At 41.0% G+C, this 23627-nt stretch overlaps 1 protein-coding gene across 4 annotated transcripts in view; it reads right to left on the reverse strand.

Moving 5' to 3' along the window:
* Positions 1-2320: 2320 nt before the first annotated feature.
* The window catches only part of ncbp1 (nuclear cap binding protein subunit 1), a 71789-nt gene continuing 50482 nt past the window's right edge, over positions 2321-23627 (reverse strand). For 2 of the 4 annotated variants that reach the window (XM_078214246.1, XM_078214247.1), the window contains 11 exons: positions 21852-21914; positions 17243-17317; positions 14561-14664; positions 12452-12577; positions 11249-11351; positions 8655-8748; positions 8238-8341; positions 8029-8143; positions 5354-5491; positions 5138-5251; positions 2321-3885 (listed from right to left, as the gene is read on the reverse strand). In XM_078214246.1, the coding sequence (XP_078070372.1) occupies positions 3775-3885; positions 5138-5251; positions 5354-5491; positions 8029-8143; positions 8238-8341; positions 8655-8748; positions 11249-11351; positions 12452-12577; positions 14561-14664; positions 17243-17317; positions 21852-21914 (1147 nt within the window). In that variant the 3' untranslated portion in view covers positions 2321-3774. Of the gene's footprint in view, positions 3886-5137; positions 5293-5353; positions 5492-8028; positions 8144-8237; positions 8342-8654; positions 8749-11248; positions 11352-12451; positions 12578-14560; positions 14665-17242; positions 17318-21851; positions 21915-23627 lie in introns of all 4 variants that reach the window. The other 2 variants (XR_013498158.1, XR_013498159.1) reach the window with 2 other exon arrangements.

The raw sequence follows: 23627 nt of genomic DNA on the forward strand, positions 1-23627 counted from the left end.
TTCACTCACTGACATTCACAACTGTTTAAATCCCACATAGCTATTTCAGGATTTAGGTAATCTGGAAATCCTGTGAGGACATCAGTTAAAGTGATGGTGATATTGGTTTGTTGTAAACTATCATCTGATTCACTAACTGGTTCACTTACACCTTCACTGGTGGTGGCTCAAGTCATTGGTGCAGGTCTTGACGGGAGTCAAGGCAAACATTATCCAATTGAGGCAGAGGATGAGTTAGTACCTATGACATTACCCACTCCTGTCTTGTGCTCACTAACTCAATGAGTTAGTCAACCCTTCCCTATTTTCAGGCCTATTGATGACGTTGAGCAGTGACACTGGCTTTGTAATGCCTATGGAGAGTGGTGGCACAAGCTGTCATATGCAACAAACCCCTTTGCACTTTTCCCTCAATATCTGGAACGCTCAGTCAATAGCCCTTAGTACAGAACACCTGCCTCTTGCAAAATGGTTCATAAACTGGTCTCCTATTTATTGAACAATTTTCATAACCAATTGCAGACAGAGGGATGGCAGCCCCTCAGAAACACATTAAAAGAGATCCTTTGCATCTTTCCCAACAAACCATGGCCACTCGTGGTATGTGGAGGAGAGGATTTAAAGACACATTTGATTTAATCAAGGATAATTTGATATTTCAGAACATTAAATTGTGAGTGGAGATCACGATAATTGCAGTTGTTCTAACCGGAAAAGATTGGAAATTGGGGAGGTGGGGGGAGTGGTCTGTGCATAATATTGGATTTCACAATGGTGAAAATTGCAGTAGGTATGGACAGGATTGCGATTTCCAAAATGAGACATGTTTACAGTGTGACACCAAGCTTAATGGTCACTGCAAAACAGGAATCCAATAATAACTACATTCAACTCCAAATATGCCAAACTAAAAAGGAATATAGAATAGCCAATACATCAAACCAAAAATTCTTTCTTGATGTTGTAAAGGTCACAGAAATGATTGATGCTACATTTGAACTGCTGTAAATGCAGGATACCAATGAAAGTTGTAGCTACAGCCATTCTGGTGGAAAAAGCATCTTTCACAAACTTCAACGAAAGAGAGAATGGCTATGAGATGAGTTTGTTACATGGGTGTCAAGGATCAAGATTTCCTCCATATGGTATCAGCATTATGTCCCAAATGTGCAGCTTTATGCAACCTCATGGCTTTGTGCCAGTGATAGTTGAGCTGAAAGTGTTGTAATGTGGCCCTCGTCCTCAGTTAAACCTAATGTACTGTAGCAAGTATTACCAATGAACTCCACATTGCCACATCCTTTAAATCAGTATCGTGCAATGATGCAGTTTAGTTTCTGTGGCAAATAATTATTGAACATCACTGGAATAGTGTTGCTCAAGTATTCACTGTCCCACTAGTAAAATGACAGCATTTTCAAGATGTTTATTTCTTTCACCAATCTTTCCCTCCCAAATACTACAATGGATACACAGCACAGAAGCAGGCCATTCAGCCGAGCCAGTCCATGCTGGTGTCTATGCTCCACTTAAACCTCCTCTATTTTTTGATCCAAATTTACCATTGTAAACCTTCTCCCTCACTGTTAACTCGTTTCCCCTTGAACGCACCTATACAATCGGCTTTAACCATTCCCTGTGGTAGCAAGTTCCACATTCTCTGTATACTAACCTTAGGTAGAGCAAGAAGTCAACTACAAATAGACTGCATAAAATGCTGAGAACAGTAGTCAGAGGCCACATTGACAATCAGGAAGATGTGGATTGACTCTTAATCACCAATAAGAGCAATGGCAGAATGAATTGACAATGGAGGCAGGTGTTTCAAGGAAAAAAGATGGGAAAATGGTGGTGCACTTGGTGAGAGAGACAAAATGGAAAACAGGCAGAAAAGAAATCCCGGGATTGGCATTCTTGAAACAGCAGTCTTCTTTCAAATCCCAGCATTTCTGAATTGTCACTGGCTGTATAAAAATAAGTTCGAAAAGCATCTGCAAGGGAACACATCACCCCAAAACCTCCCCTGCCAATAACTGTGACTTGAAAGTAATCCCGAGGTTGAAAGTAGAAATACAAAAGGGTAAAAGCAGCTTATCAGTTGCAGCTGTCAAGAATATAGTATCATAGAAAGAAGGCCTCATGTGCAAGATCTGTTTTTAATATTCACTATTTTATAATTCTTTGATTCGTTGCATCAGAACTACATAGAAATAGAACTTCATGATGATCTATTTATTCTGTAGAGCACCGTTCATGGGTTTAGCAATGGGATGTAAAGTGGTCCATCAGGACCCAAGAAGAGGACAGGGCAAGCTTCACATTCTGTAAAATATGCAAAAATTTAATCAAAATTGCAACATCATCTCTTACTTGGCAGTATTCAAACTTTACTAAACTAAATGTCTCTGAATACAGGTATTGCCAGGATTTCTCAATATTGAATAAGACAGATGTCCGGGTTTTAAAAAACTATACCTGAGGGGTGGTATCCTTGTTTTATATACAATCTGGTGGTTTAAAGGTAGAAAAGCAGTTTAGAAAGAATGAATGAATTCAATAAAAGTAATCTATAATCCCCAATAAGCTTACCCATTTGTTGTTTCTGCTTTTCTCATAAAATTTGCCCGTAGCAACATGACTCAAAACATAGACCCAACACCACTTTAGTAAGTCACATTGGCGTTAATATGTGGGAATTGGTGGGGGCTCATGGATTTTGAAGAGTAAAGATGATGTGACATTAGAGGTTAGATGATCAGGAAACCAGTCACATACTGTAGTGGCCTTTCATATAAAGGACAAAGCTTGGGCACAGATATTCTGCTAATGAAAACAGCACAATTTTCACTTGACTTATTGCTGCTGCAGCTTCAATGCCAGAGCAGTTGATGAGAGATGACCAGCTGGTAGCTGTCTTAAGTACCGTCTAAGTGATCAGTCAAAAAGGATCCTGAAGTGCTCACAATACCGTTTGTAGTACAACCAGATGGCTTGACAGTGACTGGACCCAATAAATTATAACACTGCTTTCATCCTAAAATCAATGCATTTTCATTAGATTTGTAAAAAATATTCATTCGGTTTTTTTTCAACCATGTAGTAACTTCACCTCTCCATTTCCTATATTCTGTATGTGACTTGGATGGATGTATAAAATTTTAAAACACCATTTACCTCTTTATCTTTTTTTAAAAAAGGAACAGTATTCCAAATAAGTTTCAGTCCCATTGATATCAGTGGAATTACCTGTTTGCTGTTACTAGGACCAAAAGAACACAATACAACGTCTAAATTCAAAACTTTGGTCTACTATCAAGGAGCACAATTTCAGACAAGTTACAACATGCAACTTAAATGTACAAACCGTAAGATAGATCATGAGGATAAGAGCAGGTATTAGTAAGATGCAGCATTACACTGTATCCAACAACCAAACCAGACCAAGTACAAAGCAAATTTAAAACTTAGGTCAATACCAAAAAAATTAAATCAAATTATGTATGTTCATCTCTTGAGCCTCTAAAGTCTCTAACTATTAAAGTCTATTTGTTTACTTTAGGGAGAGGGATCCTTTCTAATATGAATGGCAACTTTCTTCATGCTCCATGGTTGTCACAGGTAACTGAGCAAAAAAGCTTCAGAAAGGTATTATCAACACATGAATGTTGCTTGTTTGAGTCTGTAGCTTGTTTGAGTCTGTATTCACTGATGTAAGATTAAAGAAGTCCCAAAAAACGGTGGGAATTTGAAAACGCAGCTGCAGCACAATCTTTATTACTGAAGAGCGCAGAACTGCTGATAGACAGCCAGTATGTGGTGGTCCAGCTCAGCTGTGAAGAGCAGGTTCTCCAGAGTGACTATGTACTGTTGAATGATCTGGTGATGCTGTAATACAGAAACAAGCAAAACTTTAGTACTCTTATAATATTGCTGGCCTGGAATTATCTACAAAGTTCTAATGCCATCAGATGTCTGACCATTTTCTGTTCAAACATGCATTATGGTGCCTGTCCAACAATTTAAGTTGACCTAGTTAATGGTACAGGATTTTTTAAGTCAGTTCAATCTTTTGTCTGGGCAGTGGCCAGTGCAAGTTTGCATGGTCCACATAAAATCAATATTGCTGCAACAACAAACACCCAAAATACACGGTTCTCTACCAATTATTTTGTAGGTTCTCCGGAGGGACTTGAGCTGGTGTAACATACAGCAGCAGATCACACCATCTTAATATGAGCAGGTGGAGAATGAGGGAAAATGAATCAAATAAATTACATTCCAATTCCCCTTGTAGTATAGTGCACCAGTGCATGAATTAACAGACAAATCATGTTGGGACTGGGTGTTTAAAACTGGCAGATTGACTCAGTCATGATGTGGAGATGCCGGTGTTGGACTGGGGTAAACAGTAAGAAGTCTCACGACACCAGGTTAAAGTCCAACAGGTTTATTTGGTAGCAAAATCCACTAGCTTTTGGAGCGCTGCTCCTTCGTCAGGTAAGTACTTTATATGTCTTTATATGCCCCGTTTGTGAACAGAACTCCCACTTACCTGACGAAGCAGCGGCGCTCCGAAGGCTATTGGATTTTGCTACCAAATAAACCTGTTGGACTTTAACCTGGTGTTGTGAGACTTCTTACTAGATTGACTCAGCAGCAGTACAGTCGCCTCTGCAATAGACCGTTATTTGAACACAAAATCTAGACTGACATTTCAGTGCAATACTGAAAGTCTGAAGTAAGCGTTGGAGTTGCTGTCTTTGGACGAAACATTGAGGCCCCATCTGTCTGCCTGGGTGGATACAAATGATCACATTACATCAAAAAGGGGCAAGGCGTTATCACAGTGCCCTGGTCAACAATTACCACCCTCCATTAGCTTGCCATTCATCTCATTGTTGTGTGCCTGCCCATACTGAATGCAACTGGGTTGTTGCGTTTACTTACAGTTCAAAAGTAATAAATTGGCACTGAGTCAAGACATCCAGAGGTGGTGGTAATGTACTATATAAATTCAAAACCATCCATTCCTTAAAGGCGACTCAGATTTCTTTGTATTTAGACAGGCCGTGTGTCACCAATTGCATACCTTATATAGATTTCACGATTTTTATGACCAGTGGGTCACATTACTAACCTGGAGGAAGATTTGCTGCAATCGTTCAATGCAATTCTTATACCATGGGGTGTTAAAATCAATACCACCAGTTTCACACCTTGCAAGATGTTCTGTCAAGATCATGATAAAACGCTGTGAAGAATAAAGAATCTTCAGTACTTAAATGAAGAATTCTATGGAACAAATGTAAAAAAAATAAGCGAATTAAAAGAGGAACCCAACATACAACTTTACCTGGAAAATTACTAAGAAGAGGTTTTTCTGTTCACTTTGAGCAGATTCAACCTTCTCCTGAAGACGTTCAATCTGTTCTTCCAAAGGACCATCTTCATCGTCATCACTGTTCTGATCATAGTCATCATCACTGTCTCGCTTTAGAAAAAAATACAATCATACCATTGCTCCAATTAGTTCGAAATTTTATATTCCGCTCATAGTATTGTCCTAAGCCATTAAAAACTTTATAATTTCTCCCTCTCCATTCTACAGTATGTTGCTGACAATTTCTTTTGAACAAGAATTTTATATATTTCTGCTTGGGCAACTGCAGGTGTCCTGTGCTTCATCTGATGTTGAGTAAAGGGTCTAATTCTCTCTCATGTTTTGTAGTCATCTGAAGCACCTGCATAACAACCACACAAGTAGCTTCTTTCATCTTCCCATGTTACATGAAAACCATCTGTTCCATGGCCCTAGTAACATTTGTTGCAGGAGGAAGAGATTTAATTTGATGTTTGAAGTGGTTGGGTGACAAATATCAGTCAATACTCTCTTCTACATCTCCATAATGAATAGACTTCTACCTTTTTCACTGCATTATCTTGTGATACATACAAGGCTGGTATAGTAATAAGCCAACTTGGTCCCTACCCTTAGCATAAGAAAATTAAAAATAGGTGGTTGTCCATTCAAGGTTTAGCTGATTAAATTTATTAAGGATTCTCTGCTTCCCCTCACAAAAGAGCTCATGAAAATCAGGCTCTCTCAGGAGTTGGAACTGGCACCACAAGTATCCACTGCTCCACTCCCCATGTGTTGCCACAGGCCTCAGCAACAAGAAGTTTCAGCACTCTCCAGTGACACAGAGTAAACATTGCCATTACATTTGACCACATTTCATTTATTTCTCAGATCTTAACCACAAAAGTTATATTTTTGAGTCAAAGTTTGCTTTAAATATGAAAGGACCGTCTCAACATGGGAGTTCAATGAAATCAAGGCATAATTTTTAGCCCTGGTACAGATATAGTTGGATATCCCATCCTTCCCTGGACACAGATCAGCTCTTTTGAAAGGAGATAAAAGAGTAAACTGATAAAATTATGAAGCAAAAGGATACAAATACAGAGTATCAAACACACAAGATCAGGAAAATAAAGTAAAGATAAAGTTGGGAGGGAGACTTGGATGAGGGAAGTGAATGTACTATTGCTAAGTTTGTACATGACACAAATAGGTGGGAAGGCAAGCAGTTGAGGATGACACAGAGTCTACAGAGGGATACAGACAGGTTAAGTGATTGGGCAAAAACTTGGTCGATGGAAAATAATGTAGGAAAATGTGAACTTATGCACTCTGGTAGGAAGAACACATTTGCTCAATGTTATTTAAATGGAGGAGGACTGCAGAAAACTGCAGCAATTTGGGGGTCCTCGTGCATAAATCATAAACAGCAGGTAACAGGAAAGGCAAATGGAATGTTTATTTTAAAGGGAATGGAGTATATAAATAGGCAATTTAAGGAAAATACTGCAGAAGTAATATTCTACAAACACATATCTGAGATGTTAACTGTGTTTCTCTCTCCACAGATGCTGCCAGACCTGCTGAGTTTATCCAGCGTCTTCGGTTTTTATTTTGTAAAAATAAGGAAGTCTTGTTAAAATTACACAAGGCACTAGTTAGACCACATCTGTAATACTGTGAACAGTTTTTGTCCCTTTATCTGAGGAAAGATATTCTGACATTGGAGGCAGTCCAGGGAAAGGTTCACTATATTGACCCCTGGTATCAATGGATTTTATGAGGAGAGGTTGAGTAGGGTGGGCTTGTAGTCATTGGAGTTTAGAAGAATGAGAGGCCTCCTTATTGAGACATGTAGAAATTCACAGGGGGTTTGACAGAGTAGATTCTGACAGGTTGTTTTCCCTTGTAGGTGGGTCTAGGACCAGAAGGCCATTATCTCAGAGTAAGGGGTTGTCCATTTAAAACAGAGATGAGGAGGAATTTCTTCTCGGATTGCAGTGAATCTGTGGAATTCGTTACCACGGAGGGCCGCAGAGTCTGTGTTGTTAAGTATGTTCGAGGCTGAGAGACAGATTTTCAATCAGTAAGGGAATCAAGGATTACATAGAAAATAGGTGCAGCAGTAGGCCATTCGGCCCTTCGAGCCTGCACCATCATTCAATATGATCATGGTTAATTGTGCACTTTCAGTATCCCACTCCCACTTTCTCTCCATACCCCTTGATCCCCTTAGCCACAAGGACCACATCCAGCTCCCTCTTGAACAGTTAACATTTCAGGTTGATTTCTGATGAAAGGCTAGTGACCTGAAATGTTAACTCAGTTTCTCTCTCCACAGATGCTGTTTCTATTCTAACTTATATTATTTATTAGTGATACAAGTAGGTTTACATTAACACTGCAAAGAAGTTACTGTGAAAATCCCCTAGTCGCCACACTCTGGCGCCTGTTCATGTGCACTGAGGGAGAATTTAACATGGCCAATGCATCTAACCAGCACGTCTTTCGGACTGTGTGAGGAAACTGGAGCACCCAGAGGAAACCCACGCAGACACGGGGAGAACAGGCAGACTCCACAGAGTGATCCAAGCCGGGAATCAAACCGCTGTGAGGCAGCAGTGCTAACCACTATATCCAGTTGATTTAACACAAAACAAACTTACTCTTTTGTGTTGTTTATCCAGTTTATCTTTAGTCTCTTCAAGCTCCCTTTGAACCTTTTGCACATGCTTGTTCATCTTTCGGATGGTGGAGTGAAGAATCTCCCAGACATACAACCTAAAGTACCACAGTAAAGTTAGTTCCAATCAGTTGCAAAGACTGGAACACTAATTACCAGAATATCGTGTTGCCAAATGTCTACACAGATTACCTGGTGAAATCGTGTGCCATTTCTGAAGAGAAGATCCAGTTTGCAACTGCTGCACAGTCTACAATCTGTGTTCTGATCATTTTATCAACCAACATGGCCATCATCTGCAGAATAGCAAGAAAAAGTAGATCAGAAATGTAACATTGAAGAGTTAATTCATCGATTTCACACTCCCAGCAGGGAGTTGCAACTGAAGGGAGTGTGGATCAGGCAACGGCTTCAACTTCTATTGTCATGAACTTAAAGCCACACTCCCTTCAAATGTGGCTCGTCATTTGACTGGAGTATTCCATTTTGCGTAAAGAGAAGGAAATTTAGGTCACTTTTAAAATGAAAAGAGAAATGATAAAGGTTTTGCTTTCAATTTACACTCTAAACAGATTTATTATTTGACAGAAGAGAAAGAAGAACCATTACCTGAGGATGACACTTCCAAACATCAAACATGACTCTTAGTACATGTAGTTTGCCCTCATCACCTTCAGCCAAGGTCTTAAAGATCTCATGAAACCTACAAAAAAAAAACAACTGGTGAAAGCTGTGTAAATGAATGTGAAATGGTACATCAATAAAATATAGGTTTGAAAATGTGTGTGTTAGGTTTGTTAGAGAATATAAAGACTGACAAATCCCCAGGGCCTGATGGAATCTATCCAAGGCTGCTCAGGGAGACAAGAGATGAAATCGCTGGGCTTCTGACGCAAATCTTTGTCTCGTCACGGGACACAGGTGAGGTCCCAGAGGATTGGAGGATAGCTAATGTGGTCCCGTTATTTAAGAAGGGTAGGAAGGATAACCCGGGTAATTATAGGCCGGTGAGCTTGACGTCCGTGGTGGGGAAGTTGTTGGAGAAGATTCTTAGAGATAGGATGTATGCGCATTTAGAAAGGAATAAACTCATTAACGATAGTCAGCATGGTTTTGTGAGAGGGAGGTCATGCCTCACTAACCTGGTGGAGTTTTTTGAAGAAGTGACTAGAATGGTTGACGAGAGAAGGGCCGTGGATGTCGTCTATATGGACTTTAGTAAAGCATTTGACAAAGTCCCTCATGGTAGGCTGGTGCAAAAGGTTGGATCTCATGAGATCAAGGGGGAGGTGGCTAGATGGGTGGAGAACTGGCTTGGTCACAGAAGACAGAGGGTGATAGTGGAAGGGTCTTTTTCCGGCTGGAGGCCTGTGACTAGTGGTGTTCCGCAGGGCTCTGTATTGGGACCTCTGCTGTTTGTGATTTATATAAACGATCTGGAAGGAGGTGTAACTGGGGTGATCAGTAAGTTTGCGGACGACATAAAATTGGCAGGACTTGCAGATAGTGAGGAGCATTGTCAGAGGCTACAGAAGGATATAGATAGGCTGGAAATTTGGGCAAAGAAATGGCAGATGGAGTTCAATCCTGATAAATGCGAAGTGATGAATTTTGGTAGAACTAATGTAGGGAGGAGCTATATGATAAATGGCAGAACCATAAAGGGTGTAGATACGCAGAGGGACCTGGGTGTGCAAGTCCACAGATCCTTGAAGCTGACGTCACAGGTGGAGAAGGTGGTGAAGAAGGCATATGGCATGCTTGCCTTTATAGGACAGGGCATAGAGTATAAAAGTTGGGGTCTGATGTTGCAGATGTATAGAACGTTGGTTCGGCCGCATTTGGAATACTGCGTCCAGTTCTGGTTGCCACACGACCAGAAGGACGTGGAGGCTTTGGAGAGAGTACAGAGGAGGTTTTCCAGGATTTTGCCTGGTATGGAGGGGCTTAGTTATGAGGAGAGATTGGGTAAACTGGGGTTGTTCTCCCTGGAAAGACGGAGGATGAGGGGAGACTTAATAGAGGTGTATAAAATTATGAAAGGCATAGATAGGGTGAACGGTGGGAAGCTTTTCCCCAGGTCGGTGGTGATGTTCACGAGGGGGTCATAGGTTCAAGGTGAAGGGGGGCGGGGGGGGGGGGGGGGGGGGGTTTAACACAGATATCAGAAGGACATATTTTACACAGAAGGTGGTGGGGGCCTGGAATGCGCTGCCAGGCAAGGTGGTGGAGGCGGACACACTGGGAACGTTTAAGACTTATCTAGATAGCCACATGAACGGAGTGGGAATGGAAGGATACAAAAGAACGGTCTAGTTTGGACCAGGGAGCGGCACGGGCTTGGAGGGCCTGTTCCTGTGCTGTATTGTTTTGTTCTTTCTTTGTTCTTTGTTGAAAATGGAAAGCTTTATAGCATTTTCTAGACTCTGGACAGAGACGTACTCTCTCGCCTCCATTTCACTGCTCTCCTTCATTCTCTTTGTGATAATTTCCCCGAGTGAAAAGGTGCTACAACTGTCTAAAAGCAAATTACTGCGGATGCTGGAATCTGAAACCAAAAGAGAAAATGCTGGAAGATCTCAGCAGGTCTGGCAGCATCTGTAAGGAGAGAAAAGAGCTGATGTTTCGAGTACCTTTGACAAAGGGTCATCTGGACTCGAAACGTCAGCTCTTTTCTCTCCTTACAGATGCTGCCAGACCTACTGAGATTTTCCAGCATTTTCTCTTTTGGCTACAACTGTCTAGATGACCCTGCCTGAGACAGTCTTCTCTTCCTTTGGTGATTTGCATTCAATGCTCCTTTGAAGTAAAATAAGCAACTGAATGTGGAGAATCACTGATGTCAATCTTAATCTATTTACTGGGGACCACCACGAGTGAACATGAATACAATAGCTCATATTCATGCACAGGGGCAAATGCTCAAAATTAATCATTAAATAATAAAATTAAACTTGGTCTGTTTGAAACTTTAACTAACCCTAAGAATACAAATTACCCTGCTCATTGGACTGTGCTAACAGTTTAGCAGGACACAGGTTAACTGTAAAGACCAGGATACAGGGAGAGCAAAGTCCTATACTTTAGTGCTTCAGAATGAAGAAATCCCTTTATTCATTGAGTTAATCAAAGGATTAATGAGCAAAGTGACACATAAACCTCTGATTGCAATTATTTTCTTCTTGGAAAAGGAACACACTTACTTTGCCAATGCACTGAAGGAATGGCTGAAGGACTTGGCAGCCAGGTGAAGTAAAGTCTGTACAAAAACTTCAATCTTCAGGGGATTAAAGCTGAACCCTTCATCTGAAAGATGGTAGCTCAAGCAAGTCAGTCATTTGATTCCAATAGCATTCTTCCAGGTTAAAGTGACAGATTAAACAAGTCTGAGAACCATAGCAAGTGATATTAACTGAATGGATAGCATTATAGAATCATAGAATGATAGGAGACCATTCAGTCCATTGTACCGGTGTCAGGTCTTCGAAAGGGTTATATAATTAGTTACTGCATAAGACATATGTTTCCTTTTCATGTATTTACCCACTTACTTTTCAAAATTTTGTTTCCACCATTTTTCAGGCAGTACATTTCAGATCATAACAATTTACTGCATAAGACATATGTTTCCACATGTCACCTATGGTTCTTTTACCAATCAACTTAAATCTATGTCCTTTGGTTGCTGACCCTTCTGCCACTGGAAACTGTTTCTCGTTATTTACTCTATCAAAACTTATTAGTCAGAAAAACATCTGCTCCCACTACGCTGTGGCTCTGACCTGCTCTTTATTGGTCCAGATACATTTCTGGCCTATGCTAATCCCCAGAATATTGATGGTGGGAGAATTCTGCAATGGTAATGCCATTGAAAGTCAGTAGGTGATGGTCACTGCGAGGCATTTGTGCCAAGCCTGAAATGTTGTCCAGGTCTTGCCACAAATAGACTTACTAAATATTGCCAAATTTTATATCACCCCCTACCTTCTAAATTGTACTTCCTACACCCAAGTCCATGTCAATTATAAATAAACAAGAAAACCAATGGTCTTAATACTGGCCCCTGGGGTCCCCATTGAATATTTCTCTCTAATTAGAAAAATGTCCATTCCCACTGCACTGTGGCTCTTATCCTTTGGCCAATTATGTATCAAGCTTACCTCAGTCCCTTTGATATCATGTGTCTCTATTTTCTGAAACAGTCTGTTATGCAGTGCTTTATAAAGTGTGTTTTGGAAGGCTACACCTACTGCACTACTTTCATCAATTTTTCTATTACTTCAAACTAGTCAATCTATATGCTTTTAATAATTCTGTTCTGACTCTCCCTTATTAACCCATGCTTTTAAGTTTGTCTTGGTCAATCGCTCATAGTTTTCCCACCACAATCGAAAACAATTCCTTACCATCATCATCATCCTCTTGGTTAGGATTTGGGAGGTCTTTTAACATGCTCAGGATTTCATCGTTACTTGCTTTGCTTTTAATAGCACTGCACACACTAACAGCCACAGCATAGCCAGGTAGAGAACCTAAAGCATCAATGAAAATAATGTTAAGACGGCTCCAGAGTTCATGTCAAATTGTTAAATGTTGTTCACTAACTTTTTGGCTCTATTTAGGCATCCTGCATTTGTTTTAAATACAGTAAGAAGTTTAACAACACCAGGTTAAAGTCCAACAGGTTTATTTGGTAGCAAATACCATAAGCTTTCAGAGCACTGCTCCTTCGTCAGATGGAGTGGAAATGTGCCACTAAAACTTTGTTTTAAATACCCCCCCACTGCCACCCAGCCACACATACATACACAGACTCTCACAGTATTATTTTGCTTGCTGCTCTGCAAAGTAGAAAATATTTGACTCACTGATTCTCATAAATGTGAGAAACAGTAAAAGGAAGAGCAGGTCCAAATGTACATGTCCACATGCACACAACAAGCATGAGAAAGGGTAGTACGTGTACAAGGGGTTGATTCTTGCACAAGACCGGATGAGAGAGTGTACCCATTCACAAAACTGAGTGACAGCACATACAAGAGGCTGCACACAGGCATTTGCAAGTAGAACATGTGTAGCTAAAATGATAGAGAAAAAGAGCCAGTGCGATCCAATATCTTTGAAATGCTGCAAATCACCAAAAGCAATTGGCCGCGATTCTCCCCAAAAAGTTCTAAGTGTCAAATTTGCAGGAAAACTGATGTAAATCACACTAGTTTTTCTAGTGCGACTTCAGTCAAAGAATCTCCCATACACTATGACCTCTGCGTTGCACAATCGGGAATATTATTAAAAGCTCGGGGGCAGGGCCTATTCACACCGGAGGTTGACAGTTCCAGAACTCTGAGCATGTGCCGTGGCCCTCAACTGTCAGCCTGCAGTTTGCTGGCCAGATCGATCGCTGGCCAGCCTGGGACCCTCGCAGTACTGCACCCCCGCCCAACCCCCCACGGCCCTATTGCAACCCCCATGACCATTCCCGGGCCAGCTCTGATCCCCCTCCCGGAGCGCCCTGATCTCCAGCCCCCCCAACCTTGGCAGACACCCCCATTGTGACAAACCCTCCCTCCCAGGCCACCCCAATCACTGGCCTCCTTCCAGCCCCAACCGATCCCCATGCAAAATGGCAGCAGGACCTCCACCCCCACCGATCACTCCCTAGGCCCCGCCCCCAGCTGGCCTCACCCCGGTGGCACTGCCCCATGCCTGGTGGGCAGTGCCAATGTGCTCCCTGGACATGGGCACTTTGCCCCTTGGGCATTGCCAGCGTGCCCAGGTGCCGCCCACCCCCTCACCCCCTGGGGGGGGGGGGGGGGCTGATTGCCCACCTTCACTCAAGCGGGGTCGTCCCGTTAGTTCCCCGAAAGTAGGGAGCTAGTCTGAACCCCGCTGGAGTGAAATATTCCTGGCAGGGTGGGAGATGCTAGCGGGCCCGGAGAATTCAGTCTGGGGCCCGCTAATTACATTTAAATTGTATTTTAAAGGCTATTTAAATATTAGCCCCTCCTCCCAGCCGATTGCTGGCACCGCGCAGATGCCCGCCGGAAATCCGGGCCTGGGAGGTGCAATTGCGGCGCGAACGCTCACAGGAATCCCGCGAATTGGCCAACATGCGATTCTCCCGGCCTGCCGCACTAAAAATTAGCGTGGTGGGTTGGGAGAATCACCTCCATTGTGTTACTTTAGGATACTTCACTGCACACAGAGCAGCATTAATGTCAGCGTGTAACAGCAATTTGTTTGTCACTGTATTTTCAATGCATTCAATATTTAACTTTTCCTTCACCTAAATACGATATCTCAAGAACCAGGTCAAAGTTGAACTACATCAGTGTTAAAGGCTAATTTTACAAGATGTGAAGTAACAATGCTTGAATATCTAAAGCTCTGAAGCAGCCTACTTTCTTAAGTATAGTTGTTAAGCCAATACAAATTCAACGGGTAAAATTCAGTTCTCAATATTTAAGTCACTGAAATCATTAGCTTGTAAGTCCAAACAGATGCTCATTACTTACTGTTGCTCTCATCACCATATTTGTAAATACAGAGTGGATTTGCTGGCAACAGAGCTGCAAAGTTCTCAGGTACAATATCCACTATCCTTTGATAATAGGAAAGCCTGTGAACAAGATAGCAGCTCACTTACATACTTGTTAAAGGTTCTCATCAACTATTTCAATAAATGCAGATACTTAGACAAGAAGCCAAACCAAAATCATTACAGGAAACAGTTTCAGGTGAAAGTTACCTAGAGTGTGGGATTTTGCCCCACTGTCTAGGAGGGAAAGGAGGAACATTACACTTAAATCCTACAGAGCAGAACTGGCCTTCTTCATCCAGATTATAGCTAGAAAAAAACGTGCTTCAACCAGTGGGCCATCATAAGCCAGTTTAAATAAAGTGAATGGGCCTTTAATGGAGGACTACTTTATTTTATTGTCTCAGATAATTTAAAATGACAAAGGGAGTGACTACACAACTTATTGGATGCCCTTATTTTCTTAATGAAACACTAGGAACTGTGGAGAAGCAAAGGGATTTGGATATTGTATGCACAAATCATAAAGTAAAGCAAAGCAAAATGTACTAAGGGGAAGGATACAAAGAGGAAATTTGGTTTCATTTACATAGTGCCTTGGTCAGACTCCAGAATTGCTTTCAACAGCGGACACACCTCAAAGGGTGTATTGACCTTGGAACAGGTACAATACAGAGCCGTCAGAATGGATTTGGCTGAGTGTTAAATTACAAGGAGAGATTGCATAAACTTGTTTTCTCGAGCAATTAGAATTGTTGTAACAGTTGTTTATGATGATGAAGGGATTTTGGGGATTTAATACTTGAAATAAAGAGAAAAGCTTCTTTGAAACCTCATTTTTCTTGCTATCTGTTAGCATATTGCTAAGTGGCACTGGTTTGGGCCTTCATGTATGCACTCAGACAGCACAAGCATTTAGTACCGAGGCAGGGGGGGTGCTTTGCTGTTTCAAGTATTGGATCTTGCAGTTCTAACTCTCAATGCTGCACAGTGTTCCCTCCATTATTACCTTCAGCACGTAAAACAAAAGCTTCAGGATATTTGACATAAAGTAGGTACTTTGTTTCAGAAACAATCAATGGTTGACAACAGCTGGGGAGAATTCTTCAAAAATTCCATACACTATCAAACCAACCAATCTGGTTTGCTAAGAGGCTTGCGTACATGTTTACTTTTATCCTATAAGCAAAGAAATACAGAATTTCCAAGATCCAGACAACATTATCTATGTTCCACTTCAACATGTCAAAGCATGAAGCAAGAGGAAAATACTGAAGTGGACAACTCTGGGATTGAAGGATCATCTATCGGCTCAGCATTCATGTCAGGTCAGACTTGGTTCAGCTGATGAATACATCAATGAATTAATTATGTTAGATCACAAAGTCCTGTGGGATCAAAGTGAATGCACAGATTTATGTGCAACATATTGGTGGATGGCATGAACTTCACTATCTTTTCATGAACCATTAAACATCTAAATAGCATCTTTACCTAAGAAAATATTCCACGGTAGCTCACTGAGGAAAAACTGATAATCAGCAAAACAAAAGTCAAAAGGAATGACTGTGCACACATTCAAAGGTGAAAAGAGTGGTAGCATGGGAGAGGGGTTTGAGGGGACAGTTTTAAAGTAGGGCTGAGACAACTCAATGGTTGGGAAGGAAAACAGGAGTCCAGAGACAGTATTGAAGGGCACATGCTGGGATACAGAAATGAAGGACATTTCAGAAATCAAGTGCAGGGATTTGTAAATGAAGATAGAAGTTTGAATTCAACACATTGTGGGACAAGGAACAAAACTGCATCTGGGTGATTGGTTGTAAGAATACAATTCAGCACACTACTCTCAAACTATCCACTCAATGAAAGAACAACATGACTAAAAGCGGAACAAATGATTTCGATATAAAATTATACAACCTCATATCTTATGATCTATTCATTCCTCCATTAACAATCACACAAATCACAGGACTAAAATAAGTGTTCAAAATATCAACACCTTACAGAAAACTCGACAGATAAACATTCCAGCCAGATACAAATTTGTATCAAGGAAAGATTCTCTAAAAGATACAAACAGAATACATTTATCTCAACAAACAAATTGCTGCAGCTGATCATAATGTAAATTATTTTAGGTTGTCAAGCTTTAAGGGATGAGAATCTTGTATTAAAAGATTTCACTTGCTGGAACATGCAAGCAGTCTGGTTCAGACAGCACGGGAATTGGGTGCAAGACAGGCACGACTAAAACTGAAAAGCTTCCAAGATCCACAAGCAGACTAACTGCCACGAGAGAAACTTGAAACAGGATGTCTCACAATAAAAACCCTCATTATTAATATAACCTTTCCTTCGCCGAATAGACAACAAAATTCCACAAGCAGCAACAATTAACTTCAGTTTACTCCCCCCCCTCCCCTCCCCCATTGTACAAATTACACATGTATATATGTACTCGACATCCTTAAACTCAATTATTTAGGAAACGTGTTGGGTTTTTGAGGATTTTCTGTATTCCAGATGTTTAATTACTCGTGCCCTTCAATTATACATCCAGCTTCCCTCGTGACAAATTTAGCAGAGTTGATTTTGAAAATCCAGTGCACAGAATCAGTATGGTTGATAAAAATCAAAATCAAAATTTATTTACCTCATACTTTTCTCCAACACCTCACGCAAAAACTTTGGCTTGGCTTGATCAGGGTCCAGGGCCAAACAATCAGACCTGTTTGTTTGTGCGTGTGTGGGTGGGATAAGGAGAGAAAAAGAGAAGACAATGAGTTATTTATGTGGCCCAGAACAAAGTTCAGAAATATGCTTCAGAGCAGGGCCAGCTAAACTGTGCCCAAGGGCAAGGCAGCCCCAACCCCAAACTTGTGGAGCTCGGTCATATTCAAATTTATCTCTTATTCATCGATCTGTCCTGCTTGAATCTGGTGGCGTGAAGGCTTGGAATGTGTTAATTTTAGTGAACAAATTTTGAAGAAGAACACAGATCTGTTGACACCAACAACTTACAATATACAGCAACTAGTGGGAGCAATTAAAACTGTGGATTAGATTTTGCCGTCAGCGATGCAGCAATGGCCCCCTGTGGCATGGCTTTCCCCATTCCTAATGTCAATTTGAATCTAGCACCAAGTCATGGGGGCCTCCAGCAAAGTGATGTAATCAAGCAGGGTAAGCAGCCAATCACATTGAAGTATTCTCTCAGACTGCACACCTGGTAGTAAAAAAAAATCACTTAATCCCTTTTATTTTTGATAGTAAAATAAATGATTGGACATACATATAGGATAAGGATAGAATCCAAAATATTGTAAACTTTAGTAAAAAATAAAATTGTAAAGTAACTTAAGAAATTTGACACTCAATATAAAATTACTCCTTCAGGGATACGGAGGCTGTTTAGCAGTAATTCTGAGCAGCATGCTGTTAAAAAACCAGTTAGACTACAATCAACAAGGTGCAACTCTTTCAAAGTTTTTACTGTGAGACTAAAAGCTTAACATAGAATCACTGACAGCAGCATTTAGATTTCTGCATTTAACTGCCTGTGTATGAACTCCAGAGGTCACTGTCAGTTTCACAGGAGTAATGATAGCGAATGCTGACATCAAAATCGAAGCTTATTTGTGCCGCCTGAAGTTCCACAATATGTGAACAATAAAAGTAAAATGTTTGCTTCCATTCTTCCACTTTAGTGCTTGCCTCTTATTCCCCACTTGGTCAAGGAAATTGTGGCCCCAGACCTTACTATTCACAATGTAATAGAGCGATATATACAGACTATTCCCTCTCACCAAGACACTTCAAAAACATATTCATGTACAGGAATACTACAAAAATCCACACAGAGCAGTAAGTCTCAACGCAATGAATAAAGATCCTTAAGCAAACTGTAACCAGTGGAGTGCCGCTGGGATCTCAATTATAACAAGTCCTCGTCCCACTTTATGTCATTTCACTTTGACGTTATGCAATCTTTACAGCCGGTATTCCTACATATTGATCATTTTCCATTTAATATTGCTCTGCCTATTGCAGGCCACTTTACGTTGTTGTTCCACGTATTGTTGCATTGCCTCACATTGATGTGACATTGGGTTCCATGACTCAATCAGCACCATTTTGAAGCAAGTGCAATTGGTAAAATTGAAGCAAAGTTATCAAGAAAGAATACTGAAACCAAGTTTTTTTTAAGGGATTGAAGCGTGGGCTACTCGTTTCTGTGAAGAAAAGGCCGATTTCTTGACTCAGCGAGCTGATTTTAACTTCAGAGCCCCACGTATGTCTGCTGTGCAGCTTACAGTGGGTAAGCATGAGAGACCATTTTAAAGTCATTGACAGAGGGGCATTTGCTACTTCATACATATAAAATTGCTCTCCTTGATCAGGGCTTGTTTGGGTGAAAAATATAGGTGTAGTTTTTACCCTTCAGGCTGCTAACTCTGCATCTTCTGATTAATTTTGGAGCCCACCGCCCCCCCCCAAAATGTCTGGCCCTTGTTCAATCTACAGCAGGTGAGGCACAGAAGCCATTTTAAAGATGGTGAGGGAGCCCAGCATTGAGGCATTAATCATTCAAAGCCCCCCTCCACTGATATACTTTAGGGATGTCCTCAAAGCATTCCTTGAGAGATCAAACATCATTGGGAACATGCAGAGGCAACGTCAAGACAGTAGATGGAGTGCAAAAACCTCCAAATAACTCATCCTACTGACTCTTCAGACAACACCTGCCCACATGTGGCAGAGTTTGAAGATTGTCTCATCAGCCATCTGAGAACCTACTGAACCCAAGAGGAAACAAGTCATCCTGAATCCAAGGGTCTACCTAAGAGAGACACTGGTGACTATTCTTAAATTTGAATCTATATAGCATTTATTTTATATTTATACTTAGTGATTTATTTTGTTTTGCAAGTTATTTCAGCTGGGAATGCACTATACTGCACATGTATAGTATAGTATTTCAACTTGTACATTGGTCATAATTTTCAGGAACGCAATATAAACTTACTGTTTTTATGATCTATGTTAATGACTTGGATGAAAGGATATTGTATTGTAGCCAAATTTGCTGACAATACAAAGATAGGTAGGAAAGCAAGGTGTGAAGAGAATAAAGAGTCTGCAAAGAGATTATAGATAGGTTAAGCGAATGGGAAAAACATTGGCAGATAGGGTACAATATTGGAAAATGAGATTGTCCACCTTGGCAGGAAGAGTAGAAAAGTAAAATATTGTTTAAATGGAGAGACTGCAGAATGCTGCGGTACAGAAGGATTTTGGAGCCCTTGTACACAAAACGTTAGCATGCAGGTACAGCAAGTGGTCAGGAAGGCAAATGAAATGTTGGCCTTTATTGCAAGGGGGTAGAGAATAAAGTAAGGAGGTCTTCTACAATTGTACAGGGCATTGGTGAGACCACAACTAGGGTACTCTGTACAATTTGGGTCTCCTTGCTTAAGTAGGGATATGCTTGCATTGGAAGCAGTTGAAAAAAGGTGTACAAGACTGACTCCTGGGATGAAATAGCTGTCTTATGAGAAAAGGTTGAACAAGTTATACTCAATGGAATTTAAAAGAATGAGAGGTGATCTTTGTCACGATACTGTGCCTTTAAGAAATATATTTGAGTAATGTTTCTTGTGCAAGATGTGTTTGATGCACCAGGAGCTGTTTGGTCTGGATCCAACAGCACTGTATTGTTATTACAGCAATATAATTGATCTTAATTGATACAATGTTTGTTTTAATCTGAACTAACGCAGGGTTGTTGTTTTGTGTTTTCCCGTGGAATATTGTAGAGTACTGCTTGATTAGGTTGATTGACAGGTAAAGTCATATGACTGGGTGGGGCTAGGCTTTCACAGAGAACTCGAGGCAGTCTGTTTTTGAGGATCTTTAGAGAGAGGTTGCTTTCTCTGTTTGAATGGAGACTGGAATCTGCCAAGAAATAAGTATTTTTCTGAGGGGTGGAGCTTTCTCTGGGAGTTGCTGCATGAGAATTAGAAGATAGGTGTCTGTCAGCATCACTCTCCAGGTGTGTCAAAACGCTGGAAATCTAGCACCTATGTAAGCATCTTTGGTTACTGTGCAAACTGGCGCCGAAGAAAGAATTTATGTCTATGTGGGAATACTGCTAAACTGGAACAATAAAGATAGTTAGTTGTTAAACACGACAAAGTATAATTCCTAAGTATTTTAATTGGTATAAGTTATGCTAAATCTTTTTGTTATATCCTGTGTTCTTAAATAAAGTTTGTTTTGACAAAAGCTTCCCAGTGGGTCACTTGAATCATATCTGGAGTGAGACACCTTATGTTCACCCTAATGCCAAAATCAAATGGAAATGTTTGCGTCTAGGCTAACTCTATAAAATACATTGGAGTTTCTGGTCTGGTCCTTAACATCTTCCTGAAACAAAATTCTGAGGGGGTTTGACAGTATTGAATTGAAAGGATATTCATCCTTGTGGGGGAAATGTATAGAATGAGGGAGCACAGTTGAAAGATGAGGAGGATTTTTTTTTCTCTCAGAGGGACATTAGACTTTGAAATTCTCTTCCAGAGACAACAGTGGAGGCAAAACTGCCCAATGATGCAGGAACTCATGCCCTACATGCCACAGCAGAACACATCACAACAAATACAATCCTGTTCTACTTTGACCCATGCCCATATCCAATTCCAGCATCTGTGACTAAGAAGTTATTAGGAATTGGAACACACATTAATTTTCCCCAATGCAGAGAGGCACCAAAGCTATTTTCAACCAGCATCATCAACCTTAGAAAATCAGTTAACTCAGCCAGCCTGATGGTGAAAGTCATCAGGACAATATACCTTTAATTTTGAATAATTACATTTCCTTTTCTTTACTTAGGTTTCACTGGGCCAGACACAAACTGGACAAGTAACCAGATTTCCAGGTTCCTGCCATGTTCTGGACAGCCACCAGATGGTGCGAAGAGCTGGTCGGCAATGATTTACAATTTACAGCCCTACCTTCCTCAGTCAGTCAGGATGATCTCTTTCCTGGTAGCCGCTGTCTAATTTGACCAAATTTGGACCTCAACCTAGTACCACCTTGCTGCACCAAGTACTTTGGTTCTAACATCAGCACTTCCCTGTTACACAAAATGTAAAAAGGTACCAGGTCCAATATTGCAAATGTGTCCAGACAGTCACTGCTAATCAGCCACCACATTAAGATTTGTCACAAACAATTAACTGCAGATCCTGAATACTTACCAATCATCCCAGCTCCATCTGAATTGAAAGTTACTCAAATGATGAGAAAACCAGTTGATAAATCTGAAAATGAACATTTGAATCATAGGTCAGACATTTAACAAAATTTGGGGTATTGGGGAACAAAGGATTTCAGAGCGGGGGGGTGGGGGGTGGGGGTGGTGTGGTGGGTAAAAGAGAAAGAACAGAATTGGAGAAGGAGAAGGAGGAAGTATTTTTAATCCAGAGAATTGTACTTTGCTATCTACTGCTGGGAAGAGCTGCCAGGCTCAGTCTGTCTGTAAAGGGCAGAAATATGGGTTAGTCTTTGTTCCATGCAGACTAATCTTCAGCTTGTTTTGAAGCATGACAATGTAACAACTAAACATGTAATTATTTTTCTGTTCTATTGCTGTGGATTGGAGGTCTTGTAATGCAGTGGGTAGTGCCCCTACCTCTGGGTCAGAAACTCTGGGTTCAAGTCCCCTTATTTGCGGAAGGATATATTGGACTTGGAGGGAGTGCAGAGAAGGTTCACCAGGTTGATACCAGAGATGAGGGGTGTTGATTATGAGGAGAGACTGAGCAGATTTGATTTGAACTCGTTGGAATTTAGAAGGCTGAGGGAGGGGGATCTTATAGAGACCTATAAGATAATGAAGGGGCTGGATAGGGTAGAGGTGGAGAGATTCTTTCCACTTAGAAAGGAAGCTAGAACTAGAGGGCACAGCCTCAAAATAAAGGGGGGTCAGTTTAGGACAGAGTTGAGGAGGAACTTCTTCTCTCAGAGGGTGGTGAATCTCTGGAATTCTCTGCCCACTGAAGTGGTGGAGGCTACCTCGTTAAATATGTTTAAATCACTGATAGATGGATTCCTGATCAGTAAGGGAATTAGGGGTTATAGGGAACAGGCGGGTAAGTGGAACTGATCCACTTCAGATCAGCCATGATCTTATTGAATGGCGGGGCAGGCTCGAGGGGCTAGATGGCCTACTCTTGCTCCTATTTCTTATGTTCTCAAGTCTCACACAGGACTTGATAGCCATAGAATGTGTTCTTAACGTAGTGAAACTGGTTGATGATCAGCCTGTAAATCGTTCCAATACACCTGGTGACAGACGGTAACAGCAGGAGTATTTTCTGGTCAGCCATACTGCAGAAGAAGGCAACAGCAAACCTCTGCAGTACTTTGCCAAACACAATCATAGACCAGTGTCGTCAAAGCTCTCTTGCCTGAAAGGAGGACTGCTGTGGAATCAACCCCAAAATTAATGGGCAATTTCAGACATTACCAGCTACAACAGAAAAGGCCAGGCACACAATCCATCAAAACTGCTCGTGGGACTAAAGGGCAAAAATTCTTTGATTGGTAACAAATTCAACAGCCTGTTTTTTCAAGGTAATAATCTGGCTTTTTGCAGAGATTTGCTCCGTTTACAGCATGGAAAACAACCTACCAATTTGTTGCAAAAGCAAAGATGATTAGATTAAAATTGCCTCACTATCGAGTTGCCTCTGAGAGCCCTGTAATAATTCAAAATGTACTATTTTCTAGTAAGGTGATTTAATAAAATGATGGGCGGGATTTTCTACGCACCCTGAAACCAGAAAATCCCACCCGAGGTCAATGGACCTTTCCATGTTCTGTCCCTTGCCTGCTCTGATTCCTGTGGCGGATGGAACGGGAAGATTCACCCCCATATTAATGAATCAATGTACACTCGCCTCAAAACAATCTTCACTCACGTCCCGGGTCTAACGATGAAATGGGATGTGGGCAATGCCATCATTCATTTT

Source organism: Mustelus asterias, chromosome 6 (genome assembly GCF_964213995.1).
Source record: "Mustelus asterias chromosome 6, sMusAst1.hap1.1, whole genome shotgun sequence".
Taxonomy (NCBI): domain Eukaryota; kingdom Metazoa; phylum Chordata; class Chondrichthyes; order Carcharhiniformes; family Triakidae; genus Mustelus; species Mustelus asterias.